Genomic DNA, 23,678 nt, shown 5'->3' on the forward strand with positions numbered 1-23,678 from the left:
ATATTTTTTTGACTTAAAGGAGAACTATGGGGGTTAAGGTTTTCCCCCATAGTTCTCCTTAGGGTAACGGGACGACACAAACTAGCGTCCTCCCGTCACCGTAGGCTCAGTATACCGCGAGATGTAGCTCGCGGTATACTGAGATGCCGCAGTATACCGCAAACTGCTGTATTGTGCCGGGATCCACCCAGCTGCGTGACTGACAGCTGGCTCTGCCTATCTATTTCGCTCACCTCCCTATTTACTGAGCCGACCTGTGACAGTCTCATTGTCACAGGTCGGCTAGAACTATGAGGTGAGTGAAAAGCACTCACCTCATAGTTCTCCCTTAAATTTGACTTTAAGGGTCTGTTCATGCTTAACATACAGCTGTTGGTGTGTGTTGACTGGCACAGTGCTGATGTGCCAATCCCGACGCATCGCATTGTTTCCTTTTTTTTTTTTGCTTGAACTTTATTGAAATGTCACAAGTGAAATTACATTAACTTCTATCAGTACGAGATGATGTAAACCGTGCCAATTTGAAACAAGGCTAATTGCTGTGTCTGTGCGTTGGAGCTGTGCTAGAAAATCCCCAACGCTTTAAGTGTGAATGGTTCTTAAAGCTGATGCAAGCAGTGACAGTTGCAATAAGGCTCACACACATATCTCAAAAATAATCTGAAGTAGTTTAATAGAATCAACCTTCAGGCCGACCTAAACGATTGTGACCAGTAGGTGGCGCTCACGGTTCATTGTGCTGTACAAGTCACATTCATGTGTCGATTACTCATGCCTGGCCTGTATTTTCATGTTTGTATGCAGAGGTCAAACATGGCTGCTATGAGAAGTCCTGTGCACATATTTCGTAGTCTTCTGCGGGAACTACGCCATCTGCATGGTCCAGAGCGCTATAAAAACAGTGCTGCGTGCAATTACATTCGGGAGCAATTCCGAAAATACCAGGTAATGTTCGCTATGAAGCTGTTTGATGTAATATATAGGTTGATAGCTGCTTTCCTGTGCACTGGGTATATGTCATACTGCTACTTCACATCCTAACCATGCACGCTATACAGTTTCAGCAATCGTCCTGTACGTATGTAGATGTTAGCACGCAGATTTCCCAACATGCTGATGATGTTATGTTTGTAACTGATAGGCTTTCCATTTTCCTAAGAAAATCATGCAAAGATTTCAGTGTGTGTGCTGAACATCTACATGTGTCAGCTAAATTAGGGAGATGATTGTAGTAGATCCTGGAAGTGTGTAAGTTCAAAGACAGGCAGATCTTTTATTTCTGATTTGGTCTGAAAGATGTATCTTTATCTGTCTATCTTATTACTGTGCACTATTGTGTAATATCAGTTGCCTTACTAGAACTGCATGAGGTCTACACTTCCATTTTCTGAATGAAAAAAACATTTAGTTCCAGGAGTCCCATGGAAGTTATGTAGCCTTTCAAGGATGCATCTGTGAGTGCCTCACTCAACCAAGAAGTGGAAAAACAGTAATAGCATAGTATAGCTAATGAATTATTTCATATCATATGCAGAGTCGCCTGCTGATGTGATTTTTTAGTGAAAGGGACTTCAACTGAAACCTTATCACAAATAACACCACAGTAGAGATGCAATCCCCTTTTACCTCTGGTCTGTCAAGTTTAGGGCAGGATTCAGTGGGACTATGCCACAGCTGTGGCTTACCTCAACCATCAGGGAGACACAAGAAGTCACGCAGCTCAAAGAGAAGCAGACTTTTATGTCTCATCCATGTCTGCCATATACATCCCAGGAATGGATAATTGGCAGGCGGACATCCTTTGTCGTCAATGTCTGGATACTGGAAAATGGTCTCTTCACACAAAGGTGTTTTCGGGACCTGTGTTTTAGGTGCGGGATGCTCGACATAGATGTCCTTGCGTCCTGGTTCAGCAACAAACTGGACAAGTTTGTTGCCAGGATCCGGGATCACTGGGTCTTCGAGGTGAATATATGGGATCAGTTCAGCTTGATCTATGAAAACTCTTGCCTTAACTCCTTTGCAGTGTCGAGTCAGAGGGCATTCTGGTGATCCTGGAAGAATCTCAGTGAGCACTTCCAGATCATCCAAATCTACTGAGGACTGTTAAGGCACCCTGCTTCTTGTTCCCTGGCTTTTAAGAGTGTTGCTGTGTAACCTCAGGTCCTGAAGGATCAGAGCCTCCTGGAAGCGGTCATCCATACACTTCTGAAAGCTAGAAGGTCAGCCTCCCATGAGTTCTACCATTGCTCGCTTATTTCGCTAGGTGTGAATCATGACCTAATTTTTTCCTCTTTCGGTGGTCTCTGCATTCCACCTCAACCAGGACATTGTTTAACCATCCTTATGTCCATCACCAAAACATCCTAAAGAGGTTTCCTTCCACTGTTTTGGATGTGTTTGAGTTTACCTCCTGGTACGGTGTCCGGCAAACTATCATTCAGGCCTCTGAGGTAAAGTATCCCCTTTCTGGTTAACAGCTCACTCTACCAGTACTGCTTGGGCTTTCCAGCATCAGGCTTTGGCTTCTCAAATCTGCAAGGTCTGCCACCTGGTCCTCTGTTTATTTCTTTGCCAAATATTACCAGGTGGACGTTCAGGCCTCTGTGGATGCTGGCTTTAAAATTATTTAGGCGTTCCTCTAAATTGTGGGCTCTCTCCCATTGTTCCCTGTTGGGCTTGGTTGTTGTTTTCCCAGGAATGGCATGATCGGTATGTGTGGCTTGGCCAGAGGGAGATCAGCACACTTCAGTGGCTGATCTTCCCTCCGCTTTCTGAACCCAGAAGCGATGATGATTTTGACACTTCTGATTGCGGCTGTAATTTCTCTGGCTGCCGTGGCTGGAGAAGAAGCTAATGAAGCACAGATTGTGTCGATAGGTGATGTCAGGGGTGTAATAGACCCCTATTGTCTCCATAAAGAGGACATGTCACTTCCTGTATGCTATCGCATAGAGGGCTTGTAAGTTTAAAAAAATGAAAGCGACAAACATGGAAAAAGATTTTGGAGGTGGCTGTTGCCTCTTTGAACCCAAGTCTTGGTAAAACTTGTGCATTTAAAGGAGGGTGGTACCAGGAATGAAATCCTTGTTTCAATACGTAAAACTACTGATGCTGCTTTTTCCAGCTGAAACTTCTGAAGAGGCTAATCATATTAATGATCATGCTACTTGTTTGAATTTGTATTTTAATCCATAGGGCCTTGCTGCTAGGGCATTAGGAGGAAGACCTATCCACTAAATCTCACATATGTGGCCTTCCATTTATCAGGAGTTGTTTATTTAGGCCAGATGGGATTTGGAATATTATGTATAAAGTTCCAGAAAGTGTGTGTGTGTGTGTGGTGTGTGGTGTGTGGTGTGTGGTGTGTGTGTGGTGTGTGTGTGTGTGTGTGTGTGTGTTCGTGTTCTTGCATAGAGAACTTATTGTTGGTCTTAAAATGAACATGTGCCATGGGCAGTCTTATGCCTATACTTATAATGCACTCATCCTTTTCAACATTGCCTGTTCTTATTAAGCACCGTCTCCCCCAGTACATTCATAACGGGTCATCGTTATAAACATTCTCTCTTTGTAGATCTTCTTTGTGTAGATGGCCTGGAATCACATCACCTCTAGCCAAAATCCTTAGAATTCTTTGAAATGCTGTGGCCCTTATTCAGTTCAATGGAAAGCCCACCTGTCGGCCTGAAAATTAACTTTCAATTAAAGTGAATGGAGGCTGTGGTATTGCTGTGCAGAATTATTGAAGATTTTTGACACAAACAGTGCCTGGGATGTAGGCAAGTATGATCTATTATGAATGTGCTGGGGGAGAGTAGAGAGGGTGCTAAAAAGTGTACACGGAATCTATAATCCAGTTATTATAGTATAATCTAGTGCTGGCCACTTGGAAAAAGTGTTTTTGTTGTTGTTGTTTTTCTTAAATAAGAAGAAACTTCAGTTATTTGACTAACTCAGTAGACTGTATGATTTTTAATGACAGAAAATGTAAAAAACAATTTGAATTGGTTAAAAACGCATTGTACTACACTTGTGCCACCACAGTAGTGCTATCCAGAATCGTGTTCACCAATTTAGCCATTTGACTACAAGAAGCAACTGCTTGAAAACTGACCATGTAAAGTTTAGCATGTGTTAAGGTCATGACTTGAAGTCAGAACTGCAAATCTGGTTAATGGCAACATAAGCTAGCTGGCACCTGACTTCCTGAGATCCAGCTGTTCATGCTCCGCTTTATGATGGTTTCAATCATATATTTTGAATTGAATGAAAAACTGGTTGCTAGAAAATTGTCCAAGTGTAAGGCAAACAATATACCTTAATTTCAGTGCTGTGAAATCAAGATAGGCTATTGCTGAATATTTCTTTTATTTTTACAGGTAACTAGCGAGAAGCTCTGCCTGGCTCAGCAAGAACTTCAGTTTCAGGCCTCCACTTACTTTTGCCTTCTCCAAAGTGTTAGGAATCAACTTATCTTACATGAGGAATTCCATGCTAAAGGAGAGCGTTCTACTGAAGAAGCGGCTGGTCTTGTGGGTCTCAAGCTACCACAGCAACCTGGAGGAAAGGGATGGGAAACATAAAACTGCTTAGAAATAATGTCATGGTAAATGTCAGAGACAGCAGTTTAAAACGTTCTTCTTTTTACTTAATAAATTAAATGTTTATGTAAATATTGATATACAGTTCCTAAATTGCTGAAAAGGAAATACTTAATTTCTAAAAGAGTTTATACACTCACTGGCCACTTTATTAGGTACACTTTGCTAGTACTGGGTTGGACCCTTTTTGCCATCAGAACTGCTTCAAAGGAGAACTATGAGGCGAGTGAAAATCACTCAGCCTCATAGTTCTAGCCGACCTGGGACAATGAAACTGTCACAGGTCGGCTCAATAGATCGGGAAGTGAGCGAACACATACCGTCACTCGCTCACTTCTCGATCCTGTCCCTGCAGAGAGCCGTGACTGTCACTCACGGCTCCCTGCAGGGATTCCCCCCTCCCCTGTCCGATCCTCCAGCGCTGACGGACGGGGGAGGGGGCGGGTACAGCTGGCTCTGCCTCTAGATAGGCAGAGCCAGCTCTTTCACTCATAAAGCTGGGTGGATCCAGACGGTAATGCCGGGATCCGTCCTGGCTGCGGCGTCTCAGTATACCGCAAGCTATATCCTGAGATTCGCGTGACGGGAGGACGCTAGTTTGTGTCCTCCCGTTACCCTTAGGAGAACTATGGGGAAAAGCCCTGACCCCATAGTTCTCCTTTTTTAATTCTTTGTGGCATTGATTAAACAAGGTGCTGGAAATATTCCTTGGAGAGTTTGGTCCATAGTTACATGATAGCATCACACAGTTGCTGCAGATTTTTTGCTGCACATCCATGATACAAAGCTCCACCAGCCTGAACTGTTGATACAAGGCAAGATCCATGCTTTCATGTTGTTTACATCAAATTCTGACCTGACCATCCGAATGTCGCAACAGAAATTGAGACTCAACAGGCCAGGCAATGTTTTTTTTTTTTTTCTTTCCAATCTTCTATTTTCCAATTTTGATGAGCCCTTGCAAACTGTAGCCTCAGTTTCCTGTTCTTAGCTGACAGAAGTGGCACTCGGTGTGGTCTTCTGTGGCAGTAGCCCATTTGCTTCAAGGTTCAATGTGTTGTGTGTTCAGAGATGCTCTTCTGCATACCTCAGTTGTACCGAGTGGTTATTTGAGTTACTGTTGCCTTTCTATCAGGTTGAACCAGTATGGCCATTCTCCTCTGACATCAACAAGGCATTCTTGCCCAGAGAGTTGCCGTTAACTGGATATATTCTCTTTTTCAGACCATTCTCTGTAAACCTTAGAGATGGTTGTGTATGAAAATTCCAGTAAATCAGCAGTTGCTGAAATGCACAAACCAGCCCGTCTGGCACCAACAACCATGCCCAAACATATTTAAATGTATTGAGTTACTGCCATGTGATTGGCTGATTAGATATTTGTGTTAACAAGCAGTTGAAGAGGTGTACCTAATAAAGCAGCCAGTGAATTTATTTAACCTCATCGAATAATACTGTAGGTCTTCAATATATTCATGTTTGAAATAAGACATGTTTTTATATATTAACAGACACTGATAACAGGAAGTGAAAAGTGTAGGCGTCAGTGGTCACAAGGAGAAGAACCACAACATCAAAAATACCTGTGGGGTTGCCTCCTACTCATACCATATATGGAGATCTTCCCACTAACACAGACAGACAGCCCTCAAAATCAGTATAATACGCTTTATACAGCACACAACCTGGAGGGGGGTTAAGAGTGAGTTGGGTAGGAGAGATACCCACGGGTGGGGGGGAAATAGGGTTTAGGTGAGATCTTTCTGAGGGCTTCTTCACACCGTCTACAGACCGGAATGTTATCTGTCTGGTCCACAAACACATCCGTGTAGATTTCAATGTTTTTTCTGAGTGTAGTTCACACCGCTGGGATTTGTCCTGAGCTTAAAATGAAGACGTTTGTGTCTGAGGTGCACCAGTACACATGGATCATTTGCAATCTGAAGCTGGGGCTTAGCATTGTTTCAAGACTGCCAGTGCAGGTCTGCAGCAGTGAAGGAGTTAAATTCATTCACCCTGTGGGTTCTGGAAAGAATATGGCAGCTTTATCTCCTGGCACCCAATCCTGTTATTTGATTGCAGGGCAGTGCTAAGCCTTCTCAAAGATCTCTGAAAAGCATAATAGTCATTTACCATTTCACAGACAGCAGGAATCAACAATTAGCTGGGAAAGGAAGAGAGAGACACGGACCGACGCTGGGAGGGGGATTGAGGAAGAGAGAGACACTGACTGATGCTGGGAGGGGGATTGAGGAAGAGAGAGACACCAACCAACGCTGGCGGGGGGGGGGAGCGGACTGAGAGACACTATCTGACATTGGGGTCACGCAAAAATTTCCTCGGCCGAAAAGGGGTCACGAGTGGAAAAAGTTTAAGAAGGCCTGCTCTAAAGAAATCCCCACTCCCTACTCAACACCTCATTGTCATATAAAAGCAAAGAAAATTAAATCTAAATGGTGTAAATCAAAAATATAGCAAAAAGAAGCAGGGCAATGTACCCCCCACTCCAAGCACATTGAACTATAAAAAAATGATATATCTTCATTATAAAACTATCACTCCCAGGGATGGTTGGGTGCCCCTAAACAACTGCTTCAGCAGTCTATATAATTAATAGTGTAGCGCTTATACCACGGACGAATTACATACACATAACCTGTATATGTAGAAAACATTACCTGCAATTTAGTCTTGGTCTTTATAGATGACTTTATATGAACCTGAATCCAGAGAAGTTGCACCTAATTGGTGGTGAAAAATGACCTATAATATAATACAGTCATGACCAGAAATATTGGCACTCCTGCATTTCTGTCAGATAATGCACCACTTTGCGCAGAAAATGGCTGCAATTACAAATGTTTAGACATTCTCCTGTTTTATTTCTTTTGTTTGTATTGATTTGGCACAAAAAAGTGGAGAAAAAAAAGCCAAATCTGACACATTCCACGCAAAACTCCAAAAATGGACTGGACAAAATTATTAGCACCCTCAATTAATATTTGGTAGCAGAGCACTTGGAAAAAATAACTGAAATCAATTGCTTCCTGTAACCATCAATGAGTTTCTTACACCTCTCTACAGGAATTTTGGACCACTCTTCTTTCACCAACTGTTCCAGGTCTCTCAGATTGGAAGGGTTCTTTTTCCCAACTGCTGTTTTGAGATCTCCCCACAGGTGCTCTATGGGATTCGGATCTGGACTCATTGCTGGCCAGTCCAGTACTCTCCAGCACTTTGTCTGAAACCATTCTGAGCGCTTTTTGACGTGTGCTTTGGGTCATTGTGCTTCTGTAAGACCCATGACCTCTGACGGAGACCCAACTTTCTGACACTGGGCTCTACATTGCACCCCAGAATTCTTTGGTAGTCTAGGGATTTCATAATGCAATGCACACAGTCAACACATGCAGTGCCTGAAGCAGAGCAAAGCAATTCCAAAACATCAGTGAACCTCCATTATAATTTTAAAAATGCAAAAATCAAACCTGCATATGCCGAAGGGTACTACTGTATTGATCAAGGTGATAAAACTGTGATCAGCACTGAAGAGGTTCCTTTTTTAAAATAAAATGATTAAAAAAGGGGACAATTAATGGGGGAAAAAAACATGCACCCCAACAATCCTGAACAGTACTATTATATTGATCAGAGTGATCACAGTTATAAAAATGATCAATGAATGGGTTCATTTTTTATAAAATAAAAGGTTTTTTCAATTATTATAACTGACTACTTTTAGTAGCACTGATCTGTCTACTTCTTGCCACAGATCACATTGTGGCAAGAAGAAGAGAGCAGCAGAGGCAGTGCGTTAGGACGTTCTATGCCATCCTGGAACGCATGGGCTTTAGAGCTCGTTTCCACCAGCCCGTGCGCTCATCGCACTGTCCCGTGCCCAGAACGCAAGGGATCGCATACACACAGTCTCGTTCTGGGCGGGAGGGGACGTGGCAGTGCCATTCATGTAAATGGCAGTGCAGACACGCCCCCTGCCAGCAGTGCGATCGGCCACACAGGACCGCGTGGTAAAAAAATGTCCTGTGTTCCAGTGCAGTACGATCACAAAAAATAGTGCATGCAAGATTTTGTGCGATTGGGGGGCGTGTCTGCAGTGCTGTTCCGAGCACGGGACAGTGCGATGAAACGTGGAAATGAGCCCTAAAGCCCATGTTTTCCAGGACGGCATCGAACATCCTAACGCCACAAACTGGTTAAGGGACACATGATATTAGAGGACAATGGTTATATTGCTGCTTACAGAAAAATTGGATACTGGCAAACAAAAAGTGTCTGCTGTCCGTGTAGTTTGGAGTGCTGTGACACTGTGTTGTAGGGTCTGCGTTCAATTTCTGAGCCTTGGCTCCCTGTATGTGTGCACCTGTCTGTGCAGCTCTTGCCAGACCAACAGCTCTAAAAGCTTGGAGATCCACCTGTAGCAAGGTGTACTTTTGCACATGAAAGGCACATGGCATGAAATTAGGAAAATAATATCCCTGGAAGTACTCCTTGTGAAGTGTCCTGGCTTTCCTTCAAGCAGGTGTTCTCTTAAGGGTCACCGCAGCACATATACTTGTGTCCTCCTCGTGGTATACTGAGACCGCCGCAGCCGGAACGGATCCCAACAATGCTGTGGAGATCATCCACCCAGCTGCGTGAATGACAGCTGGCTCTGCCTATCTAGAGGCAGAGCCGGCTGTACCAGCCCCCTCCCCCGTCCGTTCCTCCAGTCAGCACTGGAGGATCGGAGGTGGAGAATCCCTGCACAAATACGTAGGTTTACACTACAAACCGTTACTGCTTCCTCTATTGTTATATAAAGTCCTCCAACAAAGGCTGGATTCACACTATTGCCTTGTGGTAACAGTTGAGTGGTTCGTTGGTGGTACACAACTACTGTAGAAGTCAACTCATCCACCTTCAAGCACCATAACTCACATAACATGTGTTGTGGTACGCTGTTAAAAAAAAAGTGTTTGTAAAACCTCACAGTGAACTTTTCTTACTTGATTTTGGTCTGTTAAATGTAACATTACAAGCATTTTGTGCTATCTGTTCAATAAGTGCAAAGACCATCGCCTGCTGATCATGTCAACAATTTTGAGCTGCCCTGTGCACACTTTCTGTAAGTAAGGAGAGTAATTAGTCTTCCTAGTTCTTACCTTGGAACTTCAGAATGATAAGCCTTTATGTTTTTGTGATGGAAAAGTGGGAGGGTTTAAGTAGTTCAGAAAAAGAAAACTGGGCAGGGCTGATGCCTCTCATTCCACAAAAAATATTTTTGTGTTATAAGCCCACAGTTGGGCTTGGAAGCATTTCCTGCAGATCAACAGGTACTTTTATCTATTTAAATAGAGGTAGAGACCACAGCGTAACAATTGAGGAATCTACCTCTCTACTTGATATAACCTCCACCAGCTCTACTGATGAAGATAAATCCTCCAATTATCCAAATAAAAATGAATGTATGTACCATAAATCAACTTGTGCATGCTTTCTCCTATAAATTGAATAAGCACCGAAGTGCTGCAAAAGGTGTTAGGGTGCCCACACACCTTACGATTATCGTACGATAATCGCGGGAAATCCCGCGATCGTACGATGTTCGTAAGGTGTGTGGAAGCCATGCGACCTCTACTACTGTAAGGTCGCACGACTTTAAACTTACGGACATGTTTGAAAACCCGCCGAGCATCGTACGATGTTCGGCGGGTTTGTGGCATGTCCGTACGATAACAGCCGCACGGGCCGGTGTGCGCAAGCGCACACTGCCCGTTCGGCATTGCGGTCATCGGAAGCCCGCCCCTCAGGGGGCGTGGCTTGCGATCATCGCAAGTACGATCTGCCTATGCAACATAGGCGGATAGTACGTTAGGCGCAGAGCCATAGGCGCATCGCAAGACAAAAGTCTTGCGATGGTTGTAAGGTGTGTGCCCAGCCTTAGGCACACAACGTATATAGAACATTGGGATAACACAAAGTTCATATACTCCCTTAGGTTACTGTCCATAGAGTGAATGTCCCCCAAAAAAGTATTGAAGTTCCCCAAACAAATGGTAGAAGATGGACTGCACTGTGAAACAAAAAAATAAAAAAAGAAGGGGGCAAAAATATCTGCAAGTCTATTTATAAAGTAGAGAAAGTAACTTTCACATACATTCACAAATTTAAAAACACATGTACCTGAATTATTCTCCCTCAGAGAATGTTTGTGAAAGTCAAAACAAGAAAAAGACTGTGCAACACTTAGGACATTATCCATTGATTAAGTGCCAATATAAATCAAAGTGAAAATATATACACCAACAAAAGTAATAAGAAGATATGGTGCTATGTCAGAATACTTCCCACCTAACCGGAATGGTAAACTGCTAATGTCCAGAGACTAGCACGGTGGATTTGTGAATCTTCTGCCTGATACTAGGGAGAACCATGGATGTGTGGAGAGAAAGTGACCCTGGTAGGAAAACAGAAACAAGAACGTTCGGAAACCCTGATCGTGCGTAAAATCACAAGATCCTTTATATGAAGTTAAATAAATACTCTCACAGCGTAGATGGAAAGGGGAATCCTTGATACATGGCTGCTAAGTTTAAGAGCCGAGAGCTGTTCCAAAACCAGAGGTATTGGCTTGATGTGTTGGATCCAGAGCTGTAGCAAGTCCCTGGACTGGAGTGGGACAGCAGAGCCAAAAGCAAGCAAGGAACAGAGCAGAGCGATACTCCGAATACAAAGTTCTCTGTGAGCTTAAAATATGAATGTGAAAGTCACATTCTCTGCTGTATAAATAGGCCCCTAGTGTAGTGTCCCAGGGAAAATGGATATAATAACATTGAAAATTGTGTCACTTACCTATAATTTTCCTTTCCTGGTGCCTATCCATGGCAGAATACAAATGATAATCTCCGCCCCTATCCACACCTACAGGACCAGTTTAACCTATAAAAGAGGGAGATAACCCCCCATGCATTCTAGTAACTAGACTCAGAAGTACCAAGGGAGGGAGTATGCTGCCATGGATAGGCACCAGGAAAGGAAAATTACAGGTAAGTATGACGTAATTTTCCATTTTCTTGGTGCCTTCATGGCAGCATACAAGTGATAAATAATGAGCTAACAGGGTGGGTCAAATGCAAATATTTTATTGATCTACAGACAAAGAAGCTTGAATTGTTGTTCTTCTAAGTAGAGCTGCAGCTAACGATTATTTTCAAAATCGATTAGTTAGCCGATTATTAAGTTCGATTAATCGGTTAATCGGATAAATAATAAAATAAAATGTAAAAAATGGCTCCAGTGATGGACTACTAGCTTGTATTGAGATTGCACTCAATCACAGGAGCAAGCTTGGAGCGGTGGAAGTAAAAAAAGAAAAAAAATAGTGTGGTGTGCAATATAGTGAAAAGGAAAGTGTAAAATTATACAGCAATGAATGCAGAATGGCACCGACTATAGAGGACTACAAATCCCAGCAATAGTACATTATACAGAAAAGCGGGTCTGGCAGCGGCGAGTGTGAGGTGGGGAGGAGGTGCGGCGCACAGCGTGTGTGGAGCCGTGAACAGGGCCAACTGATTGGAAGCCGATTAATCGATTATTGAAAAAGTTGACAACTTTTTCAATAATCGATTATGTCGATTAGTTGTTGCAGCCCTACTTCTAAGTCCACTGTTGTCAGGACCCCTGGGTCAACTCTATAGTCAAGAAGAAAGGTATGTTGTGCGGGCCAACTTGCTGCCTTACAGATCGTCTCAATCAGAACTTTGGCTCATGATGCCCATGATGCTGCCATAGCCCTGGTTGAATGAGCCCTCACCAATGCCAGAGGATGCTGATGCACTGTCCCATACGCTCTTCTAATTGTCTTACTATGCAGATAGAGAGTCTTTGCCTTTGCTTCTTTTCCAGTAGGAAGGGATGATTCAAGCACCATATATGCAACAAATTCTGAGAATTTATGCCAGATATGTTCATATACACAGTTCATGGAGCCCCTTCTGGCCTTCTCCAGGGTTTTAATCACTGCCAAGGAACAGCCCAAAGATTCTAACTTCCTCCTTTTAACTTCCAGGCATGAAGGCACAGTCTGCCGGGTAATGGATGTATTCTCCTGTGACAGAAGTTGAGGGAAGACTGGAAGTGGGATCCGGTGGCGCACACACTCAGCTGCATGACCAGAGAAAACCAAGGTCTGCGCAGCCAATAAGGAAGAATCACAATAACTGTTACCACCCCCAGATAAATCATTCTCTGTGTGGGCTACATGTGACTTTTCATGAGATTGACTAGCCAAGCAAACTTGCTTAGGGTGGATAAGAGAATCTTCCTGTGAGAACAGAGCAGGTCTCTGTCGTTAGATGGTAGCAGAATGGCGTCTAAATAATGGTGTAACTTGTTAAAGATGTCACCAGCACACCATATTGAAGTGAAGGACACATCTGTTTATTGACGCTTCATGTCAAAACAAATAAGAACGTTTCGGGGCCACACAGGGTCCCCTTCATCAGGCTTGAAATTACTCCTTAGAGGGGGATTCTGAGTTCTCCCCTCCATCAGACTGTTTATCCAAAAGTGGACTGGATACCTTTGTGCCAGGCAAATCTGGGGCTGGCTGACCTGGCTGAAGCGAGGCCTGAGAAGTATGGGCTAAAGTCTGCGACTAGGAAGGTCCTAGGAGACTGGCCTTAAACTCAGCCAAGGATTCCTTCATAACTTCCTTGAGAAAAAAAGCAATCTGAGCGCCTTCCATCTACTGGTCTTGGGAAATATCCCCCAAACAGTCCACACAAACTAGCTTGTCAGGCAGAGGAAGACCACCACAGGCCCAACACATCAGGAGAGGAAACAAGTGGCAAGATTTTTCCGTACTTTTTCTTGGTGGAGAGTAAACTCTTTCCTTATGTCGGTGAGAACTGGAAGAATGGCCTTCATGACTTGCTCTGGTCTGTGAGTAGACTTGCTTGGTTTAGTGGAGAGAGTGCCAGTGGGGCTGAGAAGAAGAAGACAAAGAAAGATGTCAGCCCAATGCACTGATTTACACACTCGGTTAGATGGTCCCCTACCTTAAAGTGGGTGGTGGAACTTGCAACTCATGGAATTGCTCAGAAGGCAATCTATATGAAGAACTAAAAGGCAGAACTTAATGGATAGGTTCTAGAAATTCTCAAGTATTCCCCCTGCTGCTCTTCCAAACATACACATGCGATATAAATACTTTATATAAATATGCATATACAAAAATAGCCATACATACACATATGAACACATATGCCACACACCTACTCCTACTACTACCCACTCCCTATATTTTTTGTAAACGTAAGACACAAAGTATTTTTTTTTAAAATACCTCTAGGATAGAGAAAAATTGGGTCTAGAGGTCCTAGCAGAGTACTGTGCAGAGCAGCACAGCTTTTAAGAAGCAGAGGACGCTGAGCACCTTCCAGCCCCTTTATATAGTCGCCTAAGACCTGATTATATACCCCCTCTTCCCCTCCACCATCCCCAGAGCCCTCCCATTAGGATAGGCGTTTGGGATCACTAAGTTAATGCACGTGCAAAAGCACATGGGCGCAATGATGTCACACGCCAACCGGCCAAAACAGATGGCACAGCGTGGCGTCTGCTCCTATAGTGGCTTCCTGAGAGGGGAAGAGAGGCAGCCACTGAATCCAGTCAGATCAGGTAAGAATATAAACGTCCAAAGACCTGTAGCACTCTTTACCGGAACTCCCAAACGTATATATGTGTACTTGCAATGACTGCGGATGGCGCCGCATTCAGCATAATAAAGTATAGGAACGTCACCAGCACGACTTTCCTCTGTCTTTTATAGATTTAAACTGGTCCTGTAGGTGTGGATAGGGATGGAGCTTATCACGTGTATGCTGCCAGGAAGGCACCAGGAAAAATAAACTAGGCACTGACAAAAGGATAATTAAAATGCGCTTATCAGTTTCATGGAAAATTAGGTAATCAGGTACATGGGGCTCTCAACATGATCTGTAGCCGTCATTAGGCAGACTCATACTCTGCATAAAAGACCCACGATGTGCATTCAATACCTCAAACTGAAAACACACTAATGGAATTGCACTCACAACTATAAATGAGAAATAAACTTATCTGTGCTTGATGGCAGTGTATCTGTTTGGTCTGGTTCTGCACTTCACATCTACCCTTACAGAGATATGCACTATAAAACAACAGCTAGTAGATCAACTATCAACTTAAATCATGTTCTCTATTGTATTGTTTTCATGTTCAGGAATAGAAACAAGTTGCAAATTATTACAATATATTTAATGGAAAACCTCTAAAGAATGCACTCATAAAGGGTTAAGAAAATACTTATTTCTGGCTGAGAATAGCTTGCCTTACAAAGCCCCACCCTTATCATGAGTTTCCAGCATTTGTTGAAGAGCAGCAGGGGGAAAGAGAAATGGTCATATCCATCTACTGTGGCTAGTGGTGGAAGCTGAAGGCAGAATGGGAACTCTGCAGTGGATCCCCCAGCAGCAGAGCCCAACCAAATGGCATCATTTAACGGCATCCTTGTGGCTTTAACAACACTTTTGGGTATCAGGGTCGGCAACTGTGGCCTTCCGGTTGTTCTTCATCTGTTTAACTCTATTATACTGTTCCCTTGTTTAAATTTACCAAGTATAAATTTGCACCCAACTTTGGTGGATTGAGAGCCCAGATATCTATGGCAGGATGAAGTTTGGTGCAAACCTCATCCTATGGAAGAGATTCATAGATGACATTATATTTACATGGAAGGGATCTAAGGATTAATTAGATATTTTTATCAAACAGGCTAATCATAACGATTATAATCTTTATTTCACACCTTTTTCAGTACTGAGAAAGTGATTTCTTTTGTATCTGGATATTTAGTTTTGAGCAAAATAAGATTTAAGTTCAAACTTTTAAGAAATCAGTGGACTGAAATAGTTATATTTTTTTAACACAAGATTTAATTTCTTCAAGCGGTTGATGAATATTCCTAGGGGGCAATGTATGTGTCTGAGATGCAACTTTAGCAAAATAGAGGATTATAGAAAGGAAGCAAGTTAACAGACCACCCGTGGAGAAAAGTTATATATCTATATCTATGCTCCCAATGTTGTGTAGGACGACTTTGATTCAACTACTGTGCCAAAAGCTGAATTCTGGGTACACATTTTTTTTATTGAAATATAATCCTCAGTATCCACAAAATATATAAATGTACTTTGTGAGCAACAAATGCCTTTGCAAGCCCGGTTATTACCTTGTAAAAGTAGCAGTGCCTCCATCACTATGCTGTGCATAGCACGTGTAGGGAGCAGAGCTGCTGGAGGGACCCAGCAGGCCGCACCCACTATAGGCTGCCTGGTGAATACTACAACCACTAAAAAGTAGTTGAACATGTCCAAGGGGTTTTTACAGTTGAATCAGTTTTTTTTTTACAGATATCACAAAATATGAACAGTTCGTACAATAAGTACAATATAAAGAATATACAACACTGGTCCAATAGTGGCACCATGAAGACATAGATGATTAAACAAGCATATCGGAATAAAATAAGAGTAGAATGCTTGTTAAATTGAGTAGATGTGAACATGCAAATATGCAACGTAAGGATCAAAGAATAAAGAGAAAATATAATAATAGCATCATAACACTGGCAGTATAAGGAGATCCTACGTAATCGTGTTGGAATCATTTGTCAAGGATCGACATGTAGGAGACGGAGGTTGCCGCTATTTGGGAAGTCATTCAAATGAATAGTTCAAACTTGAACGCTATAAGAAGAGAAAGGAGTACAAACAGGGGAGAAATAAGAAAGAAAGAAGGCTACAGAGAAAGACAAAGATAGCAAGACAGTAAGAAGGAAAGTGTGAGAGAGAGGACCCTGGGAGATCCAGTTCTAGATCACAGAGCTTAAGCAGAGAATCAAGGCATAGCGTAGCTGTTAAGGACACGTTGGTTCATAGAAAGGAGTTGAGCTCGGATGAGGCAGAAGAATGTAGCCAAACACCCCATTGGGACAAATATTTAGGAAAGGCATCAGTGTCTCCTCCATCCACATTATATCATTGACATGGCTGACCCAAAGGTAGAGGGGAGGGGTAATTGTCTGTTTCCAAAAAAGGGGATAACTTGGCAGGACGCCTACGGGTGAAACATGTGAGAGGTTGTAGCTGGTTGGGGGTGTGCAGTGCCGGCATTTGTTGCTTTATACACATTTATTCGCTGTTATACTGGATTTGCTGTGAATTTCAATAAAGTCTGAAGTATTGGAATTCTCTGGATTGTGCGGTCTGTTTGTATACTACTACAGTGTACCTAGTATTGAATAAAAAAATCACTGAAAAACCCCCAAAATATTGTATTAACTATGTAGTATTTAAACACTTTCTCTAGGCCTAATTTTGAACATGAGAGACACGTCAAACAGTGAATTTACTTCACAAAAAATCCTTAAAAATATTGTAGTGACTACATGTACAGTATTTACCCAAATGTATTTGAGACAAAACCCCAACCTCCATTTTTTTTTTTAAACCTAACTGGAAGTAAAAAAACAAACATGATCAGGTAAAATGAAAAATACAAATACCCCCCCCCCCAAGAAAAAAAGTGGGGGGGGGGAGCAGATAGACATCATATTAAGTATGCTTACAGACAGGTATCTCTCCCTGAAACAATCTACAGTAATCTTTCCCTAATCTACTACAGGAATGCCCAACACACATTGAGGGGAATTTATCAAAACTGGAGCAGACAGAGTCTGGAGCAGCTATGCAGGGCAAACAATCAGCTTCTCCTTTTCTTTTTCAAATCTTAACTGACCAAACTGAAGAGAGAAGCCGATTTGGTTGCCATGCACAGCTGCTCTAGATTTAGTCTGCTCCAGTTTCGATAAATTCCCCCCAGTGTGTCTAAACGTTTTCAACAATCACAAGCAACACCTAACTCTCCCTGCAAACACCCTGATCTCTCCCTAATCTGCTGCAGAACTGTTCAACACACTGTGAATGTGTCTGTGACTCAATGTAACTATAGATGTTTTCAGCAAAGAGCAGCGGCAGCAGCTAGCTCTTCCTGCAAATAGTCTGATCTTTCCCTAACTACTCCAAGTCTCCTCCAACACACACTGAACGAAGGCTGCTGGGCACCCTGACTCTTATAGCAATGGGGCTGGCATATAGGGAGAGCCCCATGATTGGCTCTTTCTTAGCCATACGACCACATATTGCACTGTTGGTCATCTGTAGAGGCTAACAGCCACATTAGCTCACCGCTTTCTTGAATTGCGAATTACCTTAGTTTGGTTTGAACTTAATGTACTGTACACATGTGCGCGCATATACGCGTAAACAAAATACGCAGAAATACGCTGCCCAGACGCATCTCGGGTCCATTCTGCTTTTGTGCATTTTTACACTACGCAAATATACGGCCCCATACGCAGCTATGTGTATGGAGTCATTTATTTGCATATGCTCCATATGGAACAATATGCGCATATATGCGGCGTATTGTACGGCAGTGTGAATGAGGCCTAAAGCTCATCCCTACTGATGATATTCAGGGATACAGAATGTCAAACATACCAAGAAATTGGTCCATTTCCTACTGATAAGAGAAGTGTGTTTTGATCCATAATTTACAGTTAATGAAACCTTATGGACTTTAGTGTAACTGTAATTTTTTTTCTACTAAATACATAATGAATGGCTGCTGCAGGTTTCCTTCCTACGTGGTATCTGTTTCTATTTTCATATTGGTGTTTCAGTTTCTGATGTTATTTTTAGCACACACTCTCTCTTTCAGAGTCAAAGGCATCCTATTCCTGTCAGCAGTGATCTAAGATGCTCTTATGCTAGTAGGGTTTCTTAGCAACCAGCCATCAACCATACCCTATTCAATATGGGACACTCATATTCATATGATTTGGATACCATTGGATAACTCTGTTTCTATAACACCACTGTCACCAGTTTCACTATGTAGCAATGTTTATCTTGTCATGACAACAGGGACTTGATTGGGTTTGCTTTAGACATGTTCAGTTAATTTTTGCTGTAGCCACTTATGCTTTGGAAGTGATTTGATAGTCTCTGGGCCATTAGTTGTTAGGTAGCATCTGAAAAAGGCGGTTTGCGCCACAGACACAGAGCTTTTTGTATGCATCATGGTTCTTAAATAAAGCATGGTATTCTTTGCTTTAGTGAAGAATGTTTCACTACATGTGGAACCATTTTGATACATTGTGTACTTCAATCTTAATCTGTAAATAGAAAGCAACAAATCCCACTTAATGCAAAGGCATAACTATAGATCCCAGTTGCAGTCGCATAGTAAATGAAACAAGTGGAAGTGAAACAGCGCACAGCAGTAGGAGATGTTACCTGTCAATTGGTACACATCAGATGAGCTGTAAGACCCTTCAAATAACTACAAACCCCAATGAAATATGTTCTGTCCCTCCTACACGTTACCCTGTGGCCTGCCTATAGCTTGACATGCAGCTAAACCCTCCTATTCTGCAATAAGCCAGACTGGATGAAATCTTGAAGCTTTATTAACAAAACAGGGTGGGTGAAACTGGTAAAAAAGAACATGAAAACATAATCAATATATGAACATTTAAATGAGGTGATAGCTCACAAATATAAAGAGAAATAAGTTTGCAGGCGAAGTTGGTGCAGGCGAAGCCCTGCATATATGACATGAAGGATTCGGCTTATAAGAACCGGCGAATCAGGCAGCGTGCATGGGAAGAAATTGGCAAAAATACATGGCCTGATTGGGAGTTTTGCCAAGCAAGTTAAAGAAGCTAAAGATAAATGTCAGCAGTGTTTTCATGTGACATGTGTGCTGGGTTTTCATGCAGCATGCATGCAGTGCTGTCATGTAACATGCATGCAGTGTTTTCATGTGACATGCGTACAGTGTTTTCATGTGACGTGTGCTGTGTTTTCATGCAGCATGCATGCAGTGTTCATTTAACATGCGTGCAGTGTGTTCATGTGACATGTTGTAATGCTCTGGACTACAAATCCCAGAGACATAAAGCTTATCTCAAGGACCAGCCCAGCTGTAAAGCTTGGCAAAACTTTAATTTCTATTTGTTGTCTGTTCTTGTAGTAAACTTCAAGGAAACTGACCCAGTAGCATTAAAAGTACTTTACTTGGCAAAAATGCTGCGTGTACAAACTTGGTTACAGGACAAGCAAACAAATACATAAACAAGACATGCAGGCTGCTACAAACATTCACATGCACCCACTACACTATCTTCTAGTACATGTAATTTCGAGGAGGGGAAACACTGAAAATGTACTTGGCTCAGGCTGCAGGCTCCACAAATTCCGCGACGAGCAGGACTTCTCAGCCTAGGAAAAATGGTGTATGTCCTGGTCTTGAAGCAAGTCCTCTCGTCTTGTGAAACGCCCTCGTACTGTCCCCCTCCTGTGAAGCCCTCGTCTTGTGAAGTGCCGTGCTCCCTTTCAGCTACTGGCTTTTTATTGAGAGAAACTGGCCACACACTTGGAAGTGCCACCCCTTTCACTTTTAAGAAAATGCAATACAATGCATTTCACTTTCCCACCTCTAGGTGGCAGCGTTGTACCATAAATTGCCATCAGTAGTCCAGATTTGATTTAAGTCTTGACCAGGCTAGGTGTGACTGTTTATGATCACCATCCCATTGTATACGAATCAATAGAGGACAAGCTACACCATTGTGAAAAACCAGTTTGGTTTGTTTAGGTGGCACCTTCCATTGTATGAACCCAGCTGTCTATCAACAAACAAACAAAGCCTCCGTCTCTATTGCAAATCTATGTGTGTCTGAAAAAGTCCACTAAGATATATCGCAACACACGTGTGCAGTGTGTTCATGTAACATGCGTGTGGTGTATTTTCATGTCACATGTGTGCATTGTCATGTAACATGCGCACAGTGTTTTCATGTGACATGTGTGCATGCTATGCGGTGCATTTCAATATTAGAAAAAACAAGGCTCAGATATTAATTATATTCAAAGAAACTTTATTAGGAACAGAACAAGGATAAAGGGTTTTTTATTTTTTTGGGAATCATGATTGAATTGCTTGCATTTGCCATGTCAGGTGACATGAAATATGCAGCAAATTGGTCCTGAATGGTGCCTCCGTGCATGGTACCACGGCTGCCGCTCCAATGGCTACTTTCCATGCAATGCACCAATTAATCATTTTTCTATTTTCAGATTTATTGGTGAGTGCAGAAAGCGCCATTTATTGGACAGTATGCCAAATGCACACTCCACCACCCTGCGTGCTCGGGTAAACCTATAGTTGAAGACCCTCTTCTCCAGGCTCAGTCCACGGCTTGAGTAGGGCCTCATAATATGCTCACCCAGAGCAAATGCCTCGTCTCCTACAAACACGAAAGGCATTGCAGGATAAGCGGTACCAGGCAGCGTGGTGTTCCCCGGGAGGTCCAGATCACCGCGACGCAGCATCAGTCCAAAGTGCTTTACTTGCAGATGAAGATCTAGCGGAACCAAATACTTGGGACCTTGTTTTAAGTGAAGATGCCTGACTATGTGACATGTTGCTTCTGGAGGTGCCCAACTGTGTAGAGACTGCTGTTCATGTGCAGGTGGCTGTGCTGATGTGTAGCAGGCCTCTGTGTAGTCATGCCCTGTATCCTACTTGCTGGGTAGCCACTGTTTCACTGTTCTGTCACCGCTACACATTACCGTGTGGCCTGTGTATAGCTCGACATGCAGCTAAACACTCATATTCTTCAATGAGCCAGACTGGATTAAATATTGAAGCTTTATTAACAAAACAGGGTGGGTGAAACTGGTAAAAAAAGGACATGAAAACATATAATATATGAACATTTAAATGATTTTGTGATAGCTCACAAAAATAAAGAGAAAAGTTTTTCCCTACAAGCGATACGGCCGTATGGGGAATCTGGACATTTACTCCAGACATGGCTCAGGATGGCATCAGATTCTCTTCTCTTTAGTTCCAAGATAGAGGCTAAATTCCCAGAATACACTTGTCCCCTTCTTCCTGGGCTGAGAACTTACCATAGAAAAACAGTGTGCTCAGTTGTAAAATAAATGTTTCTCTATAGCACCATCTTGTGGCTGATTTTGAGAAGGCAGGTAAGTAAGGTAATAAATCTAATGCCTGTAAGGCAGAACAGAATAGCTCACCGCCATATAGAATAACAGGTCCTAGTAATGCCATCATATAAAGTTGTGCAAGTATGCAAGTTAAAATTAAAATGAACAGCAAATTAAATATAGAAAAAAAAATAGTACATCATGAAACAAATGCGCACTTGTGTATTGAGTTTTCTGTAGCTAGATGACCACACTGTCTTCCCAGGTACTGCCCAGAGAGGGTCTTGCTGGACTTTGGCTCGTGCCAATTACCGGTACAGTTTCACCTGCTGAATCCTTGGACACAATGTTCTACTATGGGAGGCAGGGCAGGGACATACATATCCATTTTCTATGAAACAAGCTATACTTCTTGTGAGCCATATTTATCCCATTTGACAGTAGACTTTGTCAAGTGACTGACCTATTCTATTCCACCCTCTCCTATATTCAATCCTATTGGGATCTGCTTGCTTTAGAGTCCTGCTCTGCTTATAAATGTGATTTTTTTTTCCTTAAGAAAAGCACTGGCATGGCCACAATATGAATGGTTCCCTTTCTCTCTGAAGTAATCTTTTAGATTACTTTTTTTAGATCTTTTCTTCCTTTGCTGAAATGTACAGGTAATAACATAACAGTCATAGGAAAGAGTTAGAAAGGTGTGCAGTATCATCAGCTAACATGTATATAAAAAATATATTAAAACAGGTATTTGAACAAATGATGTATAAACCCGTATCAAAAAGTCATCAAGAGTATTTGCTAGCATTTTAACTATTGGGGACATTTTCAAGTTCTTCTGTCCAGAAGAGACATACAATCTGAGGGTTCTACCTAGGGGAAAGGAATGGGAAGAAAGTGCGAGGGAGGTGTATGAGGAAGAGTCCTAGAGGACGGTGAGAAACCTAGGAGGAAGCCATGGACCATGAAAGGGGGAGAAACAAACACAAAGGTCCAGCTATTAGGTTGTCATAACCATTAAATATTGATCAGTAGTCTTGAACTGCCAGGTGGATCTGAACATTTCTTCGCTGTTTTTCAAAGAAGTCAGAAGTCATTGATAGAATGGTCTTCCATTCTATCAATGTAATTTATCTTGGTGAACTACATTTGTGTAGTGGGAAGCTGAGACTGTTTCTATAGCAGTAGAATACAGGCCCTCTCTGCATTAATCAGGTGTATAGTAAGGAAAGATTTATATTTGGAGATCAGGCCTGTCAGTCACCGGCAGAAGATAAGCAGCCAGGTTATGCTTTTTGTCCCCCATGATCAGCTGGCAAACTACCGTATATACAGAGTCCCTCAAAGGACGTAGTTTCAAGCAAGACCAAAAGATGTGGGACATTGTGCTGGGATCAGAACCCCATCTCCAACACAACTGGGAGATTGAGTTGTTCATCCTGTGTAGTAGCTATGGGACTTAATACCATCTAGATAGAATTTTGTATCCCATTTTTTCATTTTTCCAAGTCTGTTTGCAATGTAGGATTTACGCACTAGAGATAGAATACTATCTTTCCAGTGATGTGCGTTACCTCTTGCTCGAGGTGAGGCATTCCCCAGCCCCGCCCCCCACTGACCGAAGCTCCGCCTCCTGCCAATGAAGCTTTGCCCCCAAGCTAGTGTAAAGGAGGAAGGGAGGAACCTCCCTGTCGCTCACTTGCTCCTCACTGCTGAGGCTCCATGACAGGTTACACAGTGGGGAGGATTTCCCTGCTGTGTAACCTGTTAGATGCCGATTTGAATGGAGAAAAAGCCAACAGCTTCAGACATGAAGCCGACAGCTTTTTCCTCCATAATTCTAGGTGAGGTTCTGCCTCCCCTGACCGCATGGCCCTGCATCTTTCTGATGGGGCGTGAATTTTAGACCCAGCTCAGCCTACTATTTTTCTAGAAAAGATGGGTCATG

General features: G+C 42.6%; 1 protein-coding gene across 1 annotated transcript; it reads left to right on the forward strand.

Moving 5' to 3' along the window:
* The first annotated feature begins 790 nt into the window (after positions 1-790).
* On the forward strand, positions 791-4,683 carry FMC1 (formation of mitochondrial complex V assembly factor 1 homolog). The gene is made up of 2 exons (XM_018564712.1): positions 791-945; positions 4,383-4,683. Exons 1-2 carry the CDS (start codon positions 799-801, stop codon positions 4,584-4,586), a joined length of 351 nt encoding a protein of 116 aa, XP_018420214.1. The 5' UTR covers positions 791-798; the 3' UTR covers positions 4,587-4,683.
* The last annotated feature ends 18,995 nt before the right edge of the window (positions 4,684-23,678 follow it).

This window comes from Nanorana parkeri, unplaced genomic scaffold (assembly GCF_000935625.1).
Source record: "Nanorana parkeri isolate BGI_ZX_2015 unplaced genomic scaffold, ASM93562v1 scaffold774, whole genome shotgun sequence".
Classification (NCBI taxonomy): Eukaryota; Metazoa; Chordata; class Amphibia; order Anura; family Dicroglossidae; genus Nanorana; species Nanorana parkeri.

What these genes read in the sequence shown, in the direction of transcription:
- FMC1 (XM_018564712.1), top strand. Translation starts at nt 799, where the DNA reads ATGCAGAGGTCAAACATGGCTGCTATGAGAAGTCCTGTGCACATATTT. An exon ending in AGCAATTCCGAAAATACCAG is followed by an intron (nt 946 to 4,382) that starts GTAATGTTCGCT and finishes TTATTTTTACAG; the next exon opens with GTAACTAGCGAGAAGCTCTG.